The sequence below is a fragment of the Schistocerca serialis genome, chromosome 9 (genome assembly GCF_023864345.2).
Source record: "Schistocerca serialis cubense isolate TAMUIC-IGC-003099 chromosome 9, iqSchSeri2.2, whole genome shotgun sequence".
Taxonomy (NCBI): Eukaryota; Metazoa; Arthropoda; class Insecta; order Orthoptera; family Acrididae; genus Schistocerca; species Schistocerca serialis.
This window is the reverse complement of record NC_064646.1, coordinates 146026119-146046640: the sequence shown is the minus strand read 5'-3', so window position 1 is coordinate 146046640 and position 20522 is coordinate 146026119. Positions and strand designations below refer to the sequence as shown.

General features: G+C 40.3%; 1 protein-coding gene across 1 annotated transcript in view; it reads left to right on the top strand.

Moving 5' to 3' along the window:
- Nucleotides 1-20522, top strand: part of LOC126418443 (cap-specific mRNA (nucleoside-2'-O-)-methyltransferase 1) — a 273835-nt gene that overhangs the window by 220507 nt on the left and 32806 nt on the right. Inside the window, exons 15-16 of the mRNA XM_050085206.1 lie at nt 11695-11811; nt 13687-13805. Of these exons, the coding sequence (XP_049941163.1) occupies nt 11695-11811; nt 13687-13805 (236 nt within the window). The remainder of the gene's footprint in view (nt 1-11694; nt 11812-13686; nt 13806-20522) is intronic.

The following is a 20522-nucleotide window of genomic DNA, read 5'->3' as shown; positions in this document are numbered from 1 at the left end:
AATACCTTCTGAAATGTTCCACACCCACAAGAATCATCTCATTTTTGGGTCTATGGAATGAAAACTGAATTTAATCGAATCTACTATCAATGACAGAATGCATCCTCCCAAATTTGTTGATTTAACATTTTGTAGTAATAATGCTATTCTGAGGTGTGATCTGTCAAAGGCATTATTTGCTATCAGAGACTGTGGAATATCAGAGCTCCACATTGATGAAGCTATTCCAACAAGCACACATAACAATGACTGCTGTGGGCACTTGCTTGCTGCTAGAGATGATGTTATCCTGCCATCATAAACGAGTTCCAATTATAAGTCAAGCTGCTCAATTAAACTGTGAAGCTTTTGTCTATTGCAAAAAGGTAGTCAGCTTACAAAAGAAATATATAAGTCAGCAATGACCATAAGCATTGTAGAGGGTCAAAGAGAACTTTGGATCACTAATTGTCATGAGCAGTGACAACTCATCCTTAAAGGGACAGCTGAACAAGTCCAGGAAGGGCAGCTTAAGCTATGAATGAAAAATTGTGCCCTGCTACCACTACAGATTATGCTGGGGAGAAAGGTACTATTGAAACACATGTAGGACGTGGCCTGAGCAAGGTACTAGGAGGTGCATTCAAGTTCTAAGGCCTCCGATTTTTTTTCTAATTAACTACTCACCCGAAATCGATGAAACTGGCATTACTTCTCGACGTAACCGCCCTGCAGACGTACACATTTTTCACAACGCTGACGTCATGATTCCATGGTAGCGCCAAAGGCTTCTTTAGAAGTCTGTTTTGACCACTGGAAAATCGCTGAGGCAATAGCAGCACGGCTGGTGAATGTGCGGCCACGGAGAGTGTCTTTCATTGTTGGAAAAAGCCAAATGTCACTAGGAGCCAGGTCAGGTGAATAGGGAGCATGAGGAATCATTTCAAAGTTGTTATCATGAAGAAACTGTTGCGTAACGTTAGCTCGATGTGCGGGTGCGTTGTCTTGGTGAAACAGCACACGCGCAGCCCTTTCCGGACATTTTTGTTGCAGTGCATGCAGGAATGTGTGCACAGAACCCACAGAAATGCTAACTCTGGAGGCGATCTGTTCAACAGTCATTCGGCGATCCCCCAAAACAATTCTCTCCACTTTCTCGATCATGTCGTCAGACCGGCTTGTGCGAGCCCAAGATTGTTTCGGTTTGTTGTCACACGATGTTCTGCCTTCATTAAACTGTCGCACCCATGAACGCACTTTCGACACATCCATAACTCCATCACCACATGTCTCCTTCAACTGTCAATGAATTTCAATTGGTTTCACACCACGCAAATTCAGAAAACGAATGATTGCATGCTGTTCAAGTAAGGAAAACGTTGCCATTTGAAGTATTTAAAACAGTTCTCATTCTCGCCGCTCGCGGTAAAATTCCATCTGCCTTACGGTGCTGCCATCTCTGGGACGTATTGACAATGAACGTGGCCTCATTTTAAAAAATGCGCATGTTTCTATCTCTTTCCAGTCCGGAGAAAAAAAATCGGAGGCCTTAGAACTTGAATGCACCTCGTACTTCGGTGGCTGTTAGCCATTCTGGGCGATTGTTTAGATGATTCAGATCCTGAGTGGAGAAAATGCAGACCTGTCACCAGCAGAAAGACGGATAGTCTGAGAGGTAGTGGAGATGCTGCAAGATGACATCATTGACTTTGACAGAGTCCTTGGTCTTCTCCTGCAGTTCTTGGGTTAAAAAAGGATGGCATGTCACACTTCAGTGACTGAACAAAATCACAAAAAAGATGTCTACCTGTTGCTGTGCATTGATGACACCCTAGACTGTCTGAAAGGAGCAAAGTATTTTTCAACCCAGGCAGGCTACTGACAAGTCAAGGCTGACAGGGAAAGACTGCCTCAGAACATCTGACAGCCTGTGACATTCAAAATTATGCCATTTTGACTGTGTAATGCTCCAACCAATTTCGAACATATGATGAACAACTGTTTCAACACCTTAAATGGACATTGTCATTTTTTTAAAAACATTTGAAGAACATCTAAGTTGCCTAACATCCATTTGAAATGCGTACAGACTGCAGGTCTCCATCTGAATCTGAAAAAGTCCTTCTTTGCCATCCATGAAATAAAAATATGGGAGCTTCTTGTGTATGGCAATGGCATCTGTTCTGATCCCAGGAAATAAGAGCAGTCAGATTTTCCAACTGCTCAGCACATTCATGATAGAAGTTTTTTCAAAATGTGTTTGAACTACCAGCAACCCATAATTGACTTTTGTACCATGCCCCTCCTTTATACGAACTGCTTTAGTGAGACACCAACTTTTCATGGAATGAAGTGCATGTAAGGTCTTTCTGTACTAACATCTTCTACAGTCCTAGCATAGCATTGCAAGAAAGTGGAGACAGAACTTCACATCAATGCTGGTGGTTGTCGAATAAGTGCAGTACTAATGGAAATTCAGCAATGTGCTGAAAAGGTGCTTATGCTTCCAGCCCACTCTCCAAATCTAAGATGAACTGCTCTACAACCAAGAGAAAGATTGCCTTGTGGTTGCTTGGGCCATCAATAAGTTTTGGCCATATTTATTTGGCACACCATTCACCATTGCGATGGGCCACCATTCCCTATGCTGGATAATCAGCCTGCAGGATCCATCAGGTTGACTGGCAAGATGTGCACTGAGGCTACAGGAGTACGATGTCATAGTGATATACAAAAGTGGATGCGAACACTAGGATACCAGTTGCCTTTCAAGAAATCCCTTGATGGAACACGGGAGAATGGATGTGAATTCTCAATCATTGCTGCCCTAAAGGACATTACTGCTAAAAAAGAGGAAAGACCCAGCAATGCTGAAAACCAAGAATCCTTGAAAGAGGGGGAACCAACCAAAGGAGAATTCCCATTAATAAAAAGATCATTATGGAAAAGGAACTATAATTCAGTGGGGCAGAAATGGACCTCGTCATCCCAGCTCGTGTACAGCCAGGTATCCTGAAGTATTTCTACAACACTCCTACATCTGGTCACCTGGGATTCATGATGACTTGATAGAATCAGACACAGGTATCACTGGCTAGATCTCTACCGATATGTTGGACTCTATGTGAGCCACTTTAAGGAAGGCCAGCGATGGAAGCTTGTGCCCGAATTACCTTTGTGTGCCGACGACAGAAGCATGTTCCCGTTACCTTTACAGAAGCTGGTAAATATTCTGTCTGCAGTAGTGCCATTCCACTTAATTGCAATTGATATTTTGGGGAGGTTCTTGAAGTTGAGAAATGGAAATTGATGAATAATAGTCTGTTATAGAAATTGCACAATTTCTTATAGAAGACATAAATTTGAAACACGAAGAGTCCTGTGTGATGATCTCTGATCGATGAAAACTGTTCCACTCAAGACTGGCACCAGAGGTAATTTCATACTGTGACATCACCCACAGGGTGACAACTGCCAACCACCCACAGACGAATGACCTCACAAAACACTTAAGACATTGGCAGATATGCTCTTGGTGTACAGTGATGTTTAACAAAGAAATTGGGACATTATACTGCCATTAGTGACATTTGCATACAACACAGTGAAACAAGGCACTACAGATATGAAAGTTCTTGGCAGATTAAAACTGTGTACCAGACTGAGACTTGAACTTAGGACCTTTGCCTTTTGTGGGAAACAGCTCTGTCAACTGAAACATAACTCACTATCCATCCTTTCAGCTTTATTTCCACTAATACCTCATGTCCTACCTTCCAAACTTCACAGAAGTTCTCCTGCGAAAACTTGCAAAACTAGCATTCCTCAAAAAAAGGATATTGCACACACACAGCTTAGCCACATTCTGGGAGATGTCTCCAGAGTCAAAATTTCACACTGCAGCAGTGTGCCCTGACATGAAACTTCCAGTGCTAGTCTTGCAAGATTCACAGGAGCCCTTCTGTGAAGTCTGGAAGGCAGGAGATGATATACTGGCAGAAGTAAAGCTTGAGGACAAGTCATGAGCTCTGCTTGTGTATCTCTGTTAATAGAACACTTGCCCGTGAGAGGCAGAGGTCCTGAGATAGTGTCTCAGTCTGGCACACAGTTTTAATTTGCCAGGAAGTTTCATATCAGTGCACAAGCCACTCCAGAGTGAAAATTGCATTCAAGATATTACAGGCTTCATGCCATTCTTTCTGCTACAAGACTGCAAGCTGAAACAACAGTGGATACCCTGTTCCACTTTCAACCAGATTTCATGGAAATTCACGGAGTGTACATACGAGGGTAGTTCAATAAGTAATGCAACACATTTTTTTTCTGAAACAGGGGTTGTTTTATTCAGCATTGAAATACACCAGGTTATTCCCCAATCTTTTAGCTACACAACACTATTTTTCAACGTAATCTCCATTCAATGCTACGGCCTTACGCCACCTTAAAATGAGGGTCTGTCTGCCTGCACAGTACCATTCCACTGGTCGATGTCGGAGCCAACATCGTACTGCATCAATAACTTCTTCATCATCCGCGTAGTGCCTCCCGCGGATTGAGTCCTTCATTGGGCCAAACATGTGGAAATCCGACGGTGGAAGATCGGGGCTGTAGGGTGCATGAGGAAGAACAGTCCACTGAAGTTTTGTGAGCTCCTCTTAGGTGCGAAGACTTGTGTGAGGTCTTGCGTTGTCATGAAGAAGGAGAAGTTCGTTCAGATTTTTGTGCCTACGAACACGCTGAAGTCGTTTCTTCAATTTCTGAAGAGTAGCACAATACACTTCAGAGTTGATCGTTTGACCATGGGGAGGGACATCGAACAGAAAAACCCCTTCAGCGTCCCAGAAGACTGTAACCATGACTTTACCGGCTGAGGGTATGGCTTTAAACTTTTTCTTGGTAGGGGAGTGGGTGTGGCACCACTCCATTGATTGCCGTTTTGTTTCAGGTTCGAAGTGATGAACCCATGTTTCATCGCCTGTAACAATCTTTGACAAGAAATTGTCACCCTCAGCCACATGACGAGCAAGCAATTCCGCACAGATGGTTCTCCTTTGCTCTTTATGGTGTTCGGTTAGGCAACGAGGGACCCAGCAGGAACAAACCTTTGAATATCCCAACTGGTGAACAATTGTGACAGCACTACCAACAGAGATGTCAAGTTGAGCACTGAGTTGTTTGATGGTGATCCGTCGATCTTCTCGAACGAGTGTGTTCGCACGCTCCGCCATTGCAGGAGTTACAGCTGTGCACGGCCCGCCCGCACGCGGGAGATGAGACAATCTTGCTTGACCTTGCGGTGATGATGACACACGCTTTGCCCAACGACTCACCATGCTTTTGTCCACTGCCAGATCACCGTAGACATTCTGCAAGCGCCTATGAATATCTGAGATGTCCTGGTTTTCCGCCAAAAGAATCTCTATCACTGCCCGTTGTTTGCAATGCACATCCGTTACAGACGCCATTTTAACAGCTCCGTACAGCGCTGCCACCTGTCGGAAGTCAATGAAACTATACGAGACAAAGCGGGAATGTTTGAAAATATTCCACAAGAAATTTCTGGTTTTTTCAACCAAAACTGGCCGAGAAAAAAAATGTGTTGCATTACTTATTGAACTGCCCTCGTAGAATGTGAGAGGGGTCATTTGACACCACCTGACCCGTGGTGTAATTTTCTTTTAGAATGTTGGTGTTCTCAAGATGACAAAGATGCTTGTCTTCCATTTTGTTTTCGTCAACAATTGCTCCCTTGGGTGATGATATACACTTTGTCAGAAAGTTTTCCACACTGGACATTGTAACATAACTTTTCTGTCGTACTTCATGCATTGCTGTTAATACTTGCCTCATCAGTGAGCATTTCTTTTTTGCCTGTAACAGGCATTTTAAATTAAACAAAGGAAAATCCAGTCTGGCTCCAGTTGCCAGAGCCTGTGGCCAAGTGTGTGTGTGTGTGTGTGTGTGTGTGTGTGTGTGTGTGTGTGTTTTTGACAAAGGCTTTGTTGGCCAAAAGCTAACTTTCTGACAGTCTTTTTGTCTTGCATTTCTGCAACTCAGTAGCTCCACTACACAATGAGTAGCAACTATCCTTTTCATGATACTGAGGCATTTTATATTATGTCATGTTTGTGTGACATTACTAAAAGAGAGATTTTGTGATTCTGGAGAACTCAGATATTGAATCAGATAGGAGCTTATTGGATTTAAGTGGTGATTTTCTGCCAGAGATAACTTGGCAAAAAAGATAGGAAACGTTACAGTTAGTTAATGACTCCTTATATCAGTTCTTTCCACAACAGTATCAGGGATCAGGTAGCACAACAGTGAAGGTATTAGCTAGAGATGGAGCAGAAGTGAGTGTTGCTAACATGCTATTGCCTGGAATAAGGGCTACTTTGAATGTCCTGAATGAGAGAGGAGGATCCACTGTGTACACCTGTCACTGAGTGGAGGATGCCATCAAAAATGCCTCCCATCTTTCTGATGAATCAGTTCTCTGTATCATATAAAACAAAAAGTCAGATTCTCAGAATGAAATAAAAAACACTACATGGACCTTGTCAGTGGAGAAATTGAAGGCAATGATTGGTATCATGTATGTCTGAGGTGCTATTTGTGATAAACTGACAAAAAACAGATTCCTTGTACTTATCAGATTCATGTACTTTGATGAGAAGTCCTCTCAAACGTAATGCATTCCTGCTGACACATTCTCTCATATTTCAGAAATATGAAACAAGTTCATGCAAAACTGTCTTCACTGTCACTGCCTGGATGAAAATATTACAGTTGATGATCAGTTACTTCCAAGCAAAGAAAGGTGCAGTTGTATCCAATTTATTCCAAACAAAACTGACAAATATGGACTCAAATTTTAGATAACTGCAGGGTGGCATTTAAGTAAATTTGTAAAGCCTTCCCATACCTTGGAAAGGAAAGAGTCCAACCAGACAACCACCCATTGGGAGAGAGTATTGTTCCTTGTTCAAACAAATTTCGGGCTTGCAGCCGGTCGTCGTTCAATACTTCGCACGATATTTCAACTGGGCACCTGCCAGTCAACTTCAGGTGAGCCGTCGAAGACTGGCGAAAAGTCATCTGTTCCTCAATATATAGTGTACTGTAACTACTCTGCGCATGCGTCGAAAACTTGATAGTTGATCCACACTGCCCACTGGCAGCGCCCTCACTGGTGGAATAGCAGAACTCAGTCACCCTCTGCGTTGCTGTTTGCCACGGTGGTCAACACAATCTGTCGTCTTCGATTTGAGCAAATCGTGGAGATGATGGGATTCCATGCACTGTCCAGCTGGTAGCTGCTGTCATGGTTTAACAGATTTTCCGACAGTCGTATTTCTACGGATTCTTTAATAATGGAGTCGCAGAAAGACGTTGCTGTGGACAAAATCATTGTTTTCTCATACTCCATTGAATGTCCTGTAGAAATACAATGTTCAGCAATGGCGAACTTGCTTGGCTGCAAAAGGCGGGTGTAACGTTGATGTTCAGTGCAGCGTTCTTTCACGGTGTGTGTGGTTTGACCTATGTAAGCCATACGACATTGGCACGGTATCTTGTAAATTCCGGCCTTTCGTAGTAACAGATTGCCCTTAACTGATCCCACAAGGTCCGCAATCTTCGATGGTGGGTGGAAAACCACTTTTACCTGAAATTTTCGGAGGATTCTTGCTATTTTAAACAAAGTGTTGCCAACGAAAGGAAGAAAAACTAAAGATTGTTCCGGCATGTTCTCCTCTTTATTCACTTCCTGCTTCTTAGTTTTAACTGTTAGTGCCCTGTTAATCTGCCGGATGAAATACCCATTTTCGCTGAATCTGTCTTTAGATGGGTGAGTTCTTGAGGTAAGCTATCTAGATCTGAGACAGTATGAGCTCTATGAACAAGTGTTTTAAGCAAACTCATGGTTTGCGATGGGTGATGGCAACTCGATGCTTGCAGGTACAAATCAGTATGAGTGGGTTTCCGGTAAACTGAATGCCCTAGAGAACCATCAATGATTTTGACAATGATTTTGTCCACAGCAACATCTTTCTGGGACTCCATTATTAAAGAATCCGTAGAAATACGACTGGTGGAAAATCTGTTAAACCGTGACAGCGGCTACCAGCTGGACAGTGCATGGAATCCCATCATCTCCATGGTTTGCTCAAATCGAAGACGACAGATTGCGCCAACCGCCGTGGCAAACAGCAACGCAGAGGGCGACTGAGTTCCGCTATTCCACCAGCGAGGGCGCTGCCGGCGGGCAGTGTGGCTCAACTATCAAGTTTTCGATGCATGCGCAGAATAGTTACAGTACGCTATATATTGCAGAACGGACGACGTTTTCGCCAGTCTTCGACGGCTCACCTGAAGATGACTGGCAGGGGCCCAGTTGAAATATCGTGCAAAGTATTGAACGACGACCGGCTGCAAGCCCGAAATTTGTTTGAACAGTCAATTCGCCGGGAAAATTTTAAAATTCACAGTATTGTTCCTTGCCTTATGGAGCAAAGGAAGGAATGTGATGACAGATAACTCCTTCCCATCCCTTCAGCTTTCCAAGAAACTTCAACAGTAGTAAATGTTGCTAGCAGGAACAGTCATGAGATTTGCTGAAAATTCTCCAAGAACAATAATTCTGACTTACATTCTATCATCATGTTGAAGAAGACAGATAAGGCTGGTTGCACCCTAACAATGTGCAAAGGCATAAAAATAAAAACATCCAATTTCTGAGCATAATATATCCTGAAGTAGCAGTGAATGAAGAAGGAAAGAAGAAACCAGGAACAATGCTGTGAAGTATGATGAAGACATCGTTGATTGAATGATTTGTAATTATGCAACTAAAGTTGCTTTCATGTCTTTTACAGTATCCTAGACATGGCTGCAATAAATGTGTAGATAATTTAGAAACAAATAATCTGAAAGGAAGATTTTCATTCTTCACCTGGTAAATGAATTCACAAATGTTAAACAACAAAATATGTAAAGGAAACAAGACCAATAACATCTGTGACAATACAAAAAAGCCATCTCCAGAAAACTTATATGAAAAGTACCAATGCTCAAAGTTTAATGTCAGTGTTTCGAAGTAAACTAATGAAGCAAATGAAATGTTAGGCTTTAAAAATAGGTCCCATTTTTGGATAGATGAATGGAAAAAATATAGGTTTAACTTTAATTGTGTTGTGGATTTTTAATGCATATTTCATTAGGGGTCATATAACCTCATCCCGCTGTTCTTGGTGTATCACATTTTTCACTGTTCTAATGTTGAATGGTTGTAGAATTTTAGTCACTTATGGATACAGAGATTTTAGTACTATATTGGATATCAGTATTACATGCAGTCCAGTGTATATTTCATCATATAGTATCTCAGATGGGTACAAATGTCCATCTGCAAAGAGGCTCAGCAAGTATATTGCTTGTTGATTTTGAAGAAAGACTTTACCACTATACTCTTCCACTGACTTCATTCATTCAAATGTTCCTGTGTAGTATCATGCATTGACATTGTCAATAACTACACATTTGGCAATGTTTGGTACTGAATGTGGGTGTTTGTTACCCCGTGCCGACAACTGTTAACTTTGATATCAAGCTGCCTAAAAAAAGGATCAATGAAGATTGCTTAGTTGTGAAGTTTTATACTGCTTGAATGAAGGTATAAGATACTGATACAGTTTACACAGCTGTTACCACAGAGTGCCAATTATTGTAAATATACTGTTTTGAAACCCAGTTGTTGGCACCCCACCATTTGTGTCAGATGTGGTTGTCAAATTTTTATTTTTACAGTTTACGTACCAAAGTCTTTACTGATGTGCCCTTAATTTTAATGAAGTAGATTTAAAGAAGACTACAAGTGAGAGCAAAAGTTATGAATTAAATAGCTTAAGCCTTATCTTTAGAAACAGCCATGTTAAGTAGAAGGTGGTTGTAGTGCGAGGTATCAAGCAGGCATGACAATAAACAGAGTGCTCATAGTGGGCAGCTTGACAACCACAAGAAGAATCGTACAGCAGCTATTCCACACATGGCTCAAATATGTCTCTGATGTTCATCAAACACTTATTACGTGGAAGACTGTAGCCAAGGTGCCAATGATTGTATGAGTGCCAGCCACTATGTACTTTATCCTACTAATGTTCCTTTATTATTACAACTGTTTCTGCCAATTATACTAAACACACACATGTATTTAGTAACGACTTTGGTAAATAAATATATAACTGCTACTGAAATTTGTGGACTAGATTTGGCAATGAATCTTTGATACGTTCACATTTTCTGTTTTCATTATATCCTAAATCCTGCTTTTATTCAGGTTATTTTAATGATACCATTGTTTCCTATGTCATTTTCTTAGAGAACATTGGAATTGCACCTATAATCTCTCTTTTGATACGCACTGGTGCATGTGAGAGAGAGAGAGAGAGAGAGAGACGTGCACTTGTGCGTGTGTGTGTGTGTGTGTGTGTGTGTGTGTGTGTGTGTGTGTGTGTGTCTACAGGCTTCCCCCCCTTTCACACACAGACACTTACATAATTGCCCCTGTTTTTCCTCCTCCTCCCACCTGTCCTTCCTCTTTCTCTATCACCACACCCCTCTTTTACCTCCTCCTCCTCCTCCTCCTCTTTCTCTTTCTCTTTCACTGCACCCTCTTGTGCACCTATGCTGTAAGCCTTAGCTAATTTTCTTATATGGCCCACTGTACTGTCATTAACATGACACTATTTGAAGCTATGTGATTTTTCTCATCTATTTAGTTATGAGAATTTGAAACTTAAACCTATTTGTCAAATACTATCTCTGACAATATTCCTACTTTGAATCTGCTGAGAATAAACCATTTTATTTTTTTTTATTTTTTTTTTATTTATTTTTTTTTTATGAGTGTTATTGTACTCTTGCTGGAAGGTGTACTGAATTGATCTTTTATGGCAAATATAATTGCCAGATTTCTTTTTGGATTTAATTAGTAACACACTTAATTGACAATCATAAGGCTTCAATTTGCCACCAACTCCCCTCCATTTCTTTCAAACTTAGGATACACAAAATTTGATGAAAAAGTGTTAAATATCTTTGTTTGCAAATACTTTGAATGTATTAAAGACATGTCTCTAAAGTGATGCTGGAAGGAACTCAAGATCTATTTCACTGTTACATGCTGTGTTTCATTTTTGATACTGGATTTGAGTATTGAAGAGCCAAGTGCCTACACTTTAACTCAAATTTGAAGTTTGTATGTACCTATCCAATAAACATTTCATTATAGAAACCATTTTGAAGTGCAAGGCTTATTGTGACAAGTATGGCAAAAAATTCTGAAACTTAGTGCACCAGTATTGGAGCAGTACACAATTAATTAGTTTTCTCTGGCATCCCATTTTTTTCCTTACATATGAAGTTCCAAAGAAGAGAGTTCTGTTTCTAAAGGTGTTTGTTGATGTATGATTTGCCATAGTTCATTGCTTTGGTAATGAAATGCATTTTGTATGTATCTGCTGCAGGTGACCTATAGTATCTGTCTTTTAACATATTAGCATGTTTTTCAGATTCAATGTTTCATCAGGACTTTTACACACTTGGTAGTTTAACGATTTCTGTAGCTTAAAATGAAATTCTATATTATTTTTAATTACTGTCACTTTGAATCACATCTATTTGAAATACATTTAAATATTCCTTTTCTTTATTCAGGTACAAATTCTGCAAGCAGTTTACAAAAGCACTCTACAAACCTAGCCGCATGGATGGCACACTGTTGAGGACAAAGTACCTGTATGATCTTGAGAATGTTTCAGCCGTATTTGAAAGGTAAAATTATAAACTAGGAAGCAAGTAGAAGAAGGGTAGCCATTTCAACAATTTCTCGTGGTAGTTTAAAATTTATACATATTAAAAGTAAATGGTACACCATGAAAGCTGTTAAAAATTCATGTTATTAGGCTTTTTTATGTTTATTGTGATGGTGTAATTTAGATGGTGAGTGAAAAAAATTCGGCTCATTTTACAGACTACTGCATGGGATTTTGGGGCTCAGGTCAGTTGAGCAAAGTCATATGAGTTTAGGCAACTGTACTGCTTTTCTACTGCTACACGGCGAGCATGATGAATACTAATAACATAAAGTTTGTGTGTCAAGCAACTGGCGAAACTCATAATTTTAGCTGATTATCTATTAGGTGTCTTGGATTTCTGAGAGTATTTCCCTCTTGTGTGCAGTGAAATTAATTCAAAATAGTTATCCATTGTAATCTTCACTGACCACATAGCTTTGTGGAAGTTTAAGTTGTCATCTGTTTCTCTTCCATCAAATTCTTATTGGGTGTTAATTTCATAATAAAATTTCTCAAAGTGTATTGATGATCTTGAAAGCTGGGAGAATACAGTGAAATATAATCCTTTTGTTTATTGGTGTGTTCTTTACCGAAGCATTTGTACAACTGTATCACAACTGTATCCAAAACTCTCAATGTTTTTCAGAAAGAAGTGTAACCCCACTGCCCACTGTTGAGTTATGTAATTTCTGAGCATCTCTTTGTTTATTTTGAAACACTGCAAAGATATGACACTCTACAGAAGTGTCAGCCAGATCATACAGTTTACAATTTACCCTACTTTATGAAATTTAAAAAAAAAAAAAAAAAAGTTGTTAAGTTTCATGTTTCTTCTATTTGTGGACGTGTGTTGACTTTCGTTCGTATCATCATTTTGGGCTTTCCTTATTTTTTTCCTTTGTTTCCATTTTTAAGTTTTTAAAATAATATATTCACAATAAATGTAATCTAAGAAAGAGGTTACTTCTGTGGTGTGGTGCACTGTTTGTAAAACCTACTCTGAATTCCAATTGGGGGTCTTGCTATATTTATGTTTCAAAGGTACAATCAGTTTTTAATTTGTGTACCACCCATTTGAAATATTTCTTTGTAAATGAAGTATTCAATGTAAGATTTGAGCTTTCATTTTTTTATGGCAGACTGTAAAGAGAAAATGATGGTTACAGTTTGATGTTATCTCATTTTAAAGATGACTGGAGACTGATCACTAGCTCATAATGAGAAATCTTGTGTGTGACATTTGAATTGCTGATAACACCACAGGGTAGAAGTAAGGCTTACTATCTCTACATTGCTCCTCAACCAATGATACTCAGTGTGTGGTTTGTGACTTGCATTCTTTGCATGCAAAGGAAAGCTCTACATACAGTCCACTGCAGGTACTTGTAAATGAGTTCTGGGGGAATATAAGCTCAGATTAAAATCCTACTAGTTTTGGATTGTGACATTATAGATAATTAGATGCTTGCAAAGGAATCACATGAATTGAAATTGAAATTGCAACTATGCAAATAAGATATTCCATTTATCATAAGACTTACACAAGAATCTGGTGTATAGCTGTAATACATGGCTGATGATATGTGACCTTATATTGTATTTGTGTTTCAGCCATGAGTCATTTCGTGTCAGTTACAGTTATCAGAAATAAACAGAATTTCTTAAAAAAGCACTTACTTGATATTAATAATGATCAGACTGCACATAGTGTTTGTTACCAGTGTGAAAATATGAAGAGAGTAATATGAAGTAAAATTATGATGTTTGACAATAACTCTGTGTTTTATTGAGTGTGATTAATTGAGAAAGTGATCTTAAATAACAGTTGTATATTTGTTTTCTCCTCATTTAGATTAGAGTTGCGTGTCATCAAGGGTTTTGGTGGACAGAGGGGACTGGTTTACAGACTGGATGATGAAGAAGACCGATTTTATAGGCCAGGAGGGCTTCTTTTTTATAGAGGGACCAAAGGTATGCCATTTGCTTGAGAACTGGCCTTCAATGTCTATTATTTGGTTGAGTTTTACTCTAGTTTTCATTACAAAATCCAGTAAAAACATATTTTTATTCCTTTTTGTTTGCTAACACTTGAGTATTTCTTCTTCTTCTTCTTCTTCTTCTTCCCTGAACCCTTATCTGACGTCAGTTTTTTTCTATTCTGTACACTTTTGTCATGATGTGACTTCATTATAATCTAGGAGATTAATAGAGTACCTGTTATTGGAATGAGAACTAATTTAATTTTTCAATATGAACAAAGGTTTTATTACAGCATAAAAATGTAAACATGTCTTTATTACATAGGAATTGTGTGTCCATTGCCTTGAATTTCTTGTATCTGTTTTCCTTAAAGCAACTGATATAGATGTTCTCTGATTACCTATTGTAGCTCAGGAAGTGACCAACAGTAGTCGCCCGTCATTCCAGCACTACTGATACTGTCTTTACCACCACTTTAGTGTCTCGATGCAAATGTGTAGGTACCTTTTTTTCCTGACTGACACCATAATAGAAACAAGATGGCTATTCATAAAGTGAATTTTGAGACTCATCAAAGTGCCAAGAATCATAAACTTTTCCAGCATGTTGACTATTGTTGTTGTTGTGGTCTTCAGTCCTGAGACTGGTTTGATGCAGCTCTCCATGCTACTCTATCCTGTGCAAGCTTTTTCATCTCCCAGTACCTACTGCAACCTACATCCTTCTGAATCTGCTTAGTGTATTCATCTCTTGGTCTCCCTCTACGATTTTTACCCTCCACGCTGCCCTCCAATACTAAATTGGTGATCCCTTGATGCCTCAGAACATGTCCTACCAACCGATCCCTTCTTCTGGTCAAGTTGTGCCACAAACTTCTCTTCTCCCCAATCCTATTCAATACTTCCTCATTAGTTATGTGATCTACCCATCTAATCTTCAGCATTCTTCTGTGGCACCACATTTCGAAAGCTTCTATTCTCTTCTTGTCCAAACTATTTATCGTTCATGTTTCACTTCCATACATGGCTACACTCCATACGAATACTTTCAGAAATGACTTCCTGACACTTAAATCAATACTGGATGTTAACAAATTTCTCTTCTTCAGAAATGCTTTCCTTGCCATTGCCAGCCTACATTTTATATCCTCTCTACTTCGACCATCATCAGTTATTTTGCTCCCCAAATAGCAAAACTCCTTTACTACTTTAAGTGCCTCATTTCCTAATCTAATTCCCTCAGCATCACCCGACTTAATTAGACTACATTCCATCATCCTTGTTTTGCTTTTGTTGATGTTCATCTTATATCCTCCTTTCAAGACACTGTCCATTCCATTCAACTGCTCTTCCAAAGCCTTTGCTGTATCTGACAGAATTACAATGTCATCGGCGAACCTCAAAGTTTTTATTTCTTCTCCATGAATTTTAATACCTACTCCGAATTTTTCTTTTGTTTCCTTTACTGCTTGCTCAATATACAGATTGAACAACATCGGGGAGAGGCTACAACCCTGTCTTACTCCCTTCCCAACCACTGCTTCCCTTTCATGTCCCTCGACTCTTATAACTGCCATTTGGTTTCTGTACAAATTGTAAATAGCCTTTCGCTCCCTGTATTTTACCCCTGCCACCTTTAGAATTTGAAAGAGAGTATTCCAGTCAACATTGTCAAAAGCTTTCTCTAAGTCTACAAATGCTAGAAACGTAGGTTTGCCTTTCCTTAATCTTTCTTCTAAGATAAGTCGTAAGGTCAGTATTGCCTCACGTGTTCCAGTGTTTCTACGGAATCCAAACTGATCTTCCCCGAGGTTGGCTTCTACTAGTTTTTCCATTCGTCTGTAAAGAATTCGTGTTAGTATTTTGCAGCTGTGACTTATTAAGCTGATAGTTCGGTAATTTTCACATCTGTCAACACCTGCTTTCTTTGGGATTGGAATTATTATATTCTTCTTGAAGTCTGAGGGTATTTCGCCTGTTTCATACATCTTGCTCACCAGATGGTAGAGTTTTGTCAGGACTGGCTCTCCCACGGCCGTCAGTAGTTCCAATGGAATATTGTCTACTCCGGGGGCCTTGTTTCGACTCAGGTCTTTCAGTGCTCTGTCAAACTCTTCACGCAGTATCGTATCTCCCATTTCATCTTCATCTACATCCTCTTCCATTTCCATAATATTGTCCTCAAGTACATCGCCCTTGTATAGACCCTCTATATACTCCTTCCACCTTTCTGCTTTCCCTTCTTTGCTTAGAACTGGGTTTCCGTCTGAGCTCTTGATATTCATACAAGTCGTTCTCTTATCTCCAAAGGTCTCTTTAATTTTCCTGTAGGCGGTATCTATCTTACCCCTAGTGAGATAGGCCACTACATCCTTACATTTGTCCTCTAGCCATCCCTGCTTAGCCATTTTGCACTTCCTGTCAATCTCATTTTTGAGACGTTTGTATTCCTTTTTGCCTGTTTCACTTACTGCATTTTTATATTTTCTCCTTTCATCAATTAAATTCAATATTTCTTCTGTTACCCAAGGATTTCTACTAGCCCTCGTCTTTTTACCTACTTGATCCTCTGCTGCCTTCACTATTTCATCCCTCAAAGCTACCCATTCTTCTTCTACTGTATTTATTTCCCCCATTCCTGTCAATTGCTCCCTTATGCTCTCCCTGAATCTCTGTACAACCTCTGGTTCTTTTAGTTTATCCAGGTCCCATCTCCTTAAATTCCCACCTTTTTGCAGTTTCTTCAGTTTTAATCTACAGGTCATAACCAATAGATTGTGGTCAGAGTCCACATCTGCCCCTGGAAATGTCTTACAATTTAAAACCTGGTTCCTAAATCTCTGTCTTACCATTATATAATCTATCTGATGCCTTTTAGTATCTCCAGGGTTCTTCCATGTATACAACCTTCTTTCATGATTCTTAAACCAAGTGTTAGTTATGATTATGTTGTGCTCTGTGCAAAATTCGACCAGGCGGCTTCCTCTTTCATTTCTGTCCCCCAATCCATATTCACCTACTATGTTTCCTTCTCTCCCTTTTCCAACACTCGAATTCCAGTCACCCATGACTATTAAATTTTCGTCTCCCTTCACAATCTGAATAATTTCTTTTATTTCATCATACATTTCTTCAATTTCTTCGTCATCTGCAGAGCTAGTTGGCATATAAACTTGTACTACTGTAGTAGGTGTGGGCTTCGTGTCTATCTTGGCCACAATAATGCGTTCACTATGCTGTTTGTAGTAGCTTACCCGCATTCCTATTTTCCTATTCATTATTAAACCTACTCCTGCATTACCCCTATTTGATTTTGTGTTTATAACCCTGTAGTCACCTGACCAGAAGTCTTGTTCCTCCTGCCACCGAACTTCACTAATTCCCACTATATCTAACTTCAACCTATCCATTTCCCTTTTTAAATTTTCTAACCTACCTGCCCGATTAAGGGATCTGACATTCCACGCTCCGATCCGTAGAACGCCAGTTTTCTTTCTCCTGATAACGACATCCTCTTGAGTAGTCCCCGCCCGGAGATCCGAATGGGGGACTATTTTACCTCCGGAATATTTTACCCAAGAGGACGCCATCATCATGTAATCATACAGTAAAGCTGCATGCCCTCGGGAAAAATTACGGCTGTAGTTTCCCCTTGCTTTCAGCCGTTCGCATTACCAGCACAGCAAGGCCGTTTTGGTTATTGTTACAAGGCCAGATCAGTCAATCATCCAGACTGTTGCCCTTGCAACTGCTGAAAAGGCTGCTGCCCCTCTTCAGGAACCACACGTTTGTCTGGCCTCTCAACAGATACCCCTCCGTTGTGGTTGCACCTACGGTACGGCTATCTGTATCGCTGAGGCACGCAAGCCTCCCCACCAACGGCAAGGTCCATGGTTCATGGGGGGGGATGTTGACTATAATAGGAATATAATGTAAGTCCTTTTCCTTGCCCAAGGACTTAGTAACAACCTCCTCGAAAAACACTCAAGCCTCAGTCTCCTCGACAGCCATTTTTAATTTAAAATTGGAGTTGAACATCATTTTTCAAAGGTAATGTTCAACGAACATGCATTCTTTTAGTTTCGCTTCTGATAGATGCTATTTATATTGTTCTCTATCTGTTGCTAAGTTTTGCAAGCTTTACACAGAATGTTTCGTTCCCCTAAGTTCATTCTCAGAGGTGGTAATAGAACTGTTTTCAGGTCTACAATATTCTTGCGCAAAACATCCCTTGCACTGCTATCCCATATATTAATTATATTATCATTTGAAATGGTATTTAAAATATATAATTAAAATTTCTAAAATATTGAGTTTTAACTCTAAAATTTGAAGGAGAATTTGAACATATATCTTCTTTCAATTTTATTTGTGATAGGTGTGGAAACTTTTTGCACCATCTATGGGCAAGGCTTTTGCAAGCTGTTTAATTAGGCACCACTTAATTTGTGGAGATGATAATAGGATTTTTTTTGTATCCAAGAGATTCTTGCACAAAGTATCCCTTGCACTGTATTAATATTATTAAATGAAATATATATGACTCAGATTTCTAAAAATGGATTTTGAAATTACTGAGTGTAGTTTTTTAAAAGTGAGAGCTATGGTTTTTTGTTATCATATTATGATTCAGCACATTAAAAAACACAAGAATAAGCCACTTTCATTTGAAAAGTTTTTGTCGATCATTAGCCTGTGTTACAATATTATGAAAAGGATAGCTGTTACTTGTCATATAGCGGAGATACTGAGTCACATATAGGCACAACAAAAAGACTGTCACAAAATTATTTTTCAGCCAACAAAGACTTTGCCAAAAATAGACAAATCTCTCTCTCTCTCTCTCTCTCTCTCTCTCTCACACACACACACACACACACACACACACACACACACACACACACACACACACACACAAATGCAACACACATGACTACAGTCTCTGGTGGTTGGGTGTAAGGAAGAGACTGGGGCAGGGAGCGGGAGGGACAGCAGGGTAAGGGTGGTGGATGGTAAACGGCTGCTGGTGGAGTGTGTAGGGACGAGATAGAGAGATGATGCATTGGATGCATTGGTGGGATAGAGGATTGTGTAATGCTGAAATGGGAACGGGGAAGGGGCTAGATGGATAAGGACAGTGACTAATAAGTTTAAGGCCAGGAGGGTTGCAGGAAAGTAGGAAGTATTGCAGGGAGAGTTACTGCCTGTACAATTCATAAAAGCTGGTGTTGGTGGAAAGGATCCAGATGGCACTGGCTGTGAAGCAGTAATTGAAATGAAGAACGTCATGTTGAGCGGTGTGCCCAGCAACAGGGTGGTTCAGTTGTTTTTTGGCCTCAGTTTGTCGGTGGCCATTCATGTGGACAAACTGCTTGCTGGTTGTCATGTCCACATAGAATGTAAAACAGGGGTTGTAGCTTAGTTTGTAGATCACATTACTGGTTTCACTGGTAGCCTTGCATTTAATGGGATAGGTGATGTTTGTGACTAGACTGGAGTAGGTGGTGGTAGGAGGATGTATGGGAGCGGTTTTGCATGTAGGTCTATTATAGGGATGTGAGCCGTGAGGCAAGGGGTTGGGGGCAGGGATTCTATAGGGCAGGATGAGGAAATTGTGTAGGTTCCATGGGCGATGGAATATCACTGTGGAGGTGAGGAAGGGTGGGAGAGGATACTGAGTAGGACATTTCTCATTTCAGGGCATGGCGGGAGGTAGTCAAAACTCTGGTTGAGAATGTAATTCAGTTGCTCCAGTCATAGATGATACTGAGTCATGAGGTGAATGTTACTCTGTGCCCAGGCAGAGGTACTTTTGGAGGTGGTGAGTGGCTGGAAAGATAAGGCATGGGAGATCTGTTTTTGTACAATGCTCATCACTGCAGATGCGATGGCCATGGGTGGCCATGCCGTATGGTAGGGACTTCTTGGTATGGGATGGGTGGCAGCTGGTCCTGGAGGTTAACATCAAGGGAGGTGGTCGGTTGGATTGAGAAGAACCAGGTGAAGTGAGTGGGGGAGAAGGTGTTGAGGTTCAGTGGGAATGTGGATAGGGTGTTCTCACCCTTGACCCAGATCACGAAGACATTATCAGTGAATCAAAACCAGGTGAGTGGTTTAGGATTCTGAGTGTTTAGGAAGATTTCATTTAGATGGCTTATGAATATGTTGGCATAGGATGGTGCAATGCAGGTGCCCATAGCTGTACCCCGGATTTGTTTGTAGATAATGCTTTCAAAGGAAAAGTAATTATGGGTGAGGACATAATTGGTCATGGTGACTAGAAAGGATGTGGTTGGTTTGGACTCTGGTGGGCATTTGGAGAGGTAGTGTTCAATAGCGGTCAGGGTGTAGACATTAGGGATGTTAGTGTAAAGAGAGCTGGCATCAGTAGTGACAAGGGGGGCACCGTGTTGTAAACGAACAGGAACTGTGGAGAGTTGGTGGAGGAGATGATTGGTATCTTTTATATGGGAGGGTAGGTTGTGGGTAATAGACTGCAGGTGTTGATCTACGAGAGCAGAGATTCTCTCAGTGGGGGTACAGTACCCAGCCATAATAGGGGCCGTGTGTGGTTGGTTTTATAGAGTTTAGCAAGCATGTAGAAGATAGGAGTGGGGGGAGTGATAGGGATTAGAAGAGAGATGGACTGTGGGGTGAGGTTCTGGGATGGATTTAAGGATGTGAGGAGAGATTAGAGATCCTGCTGGAT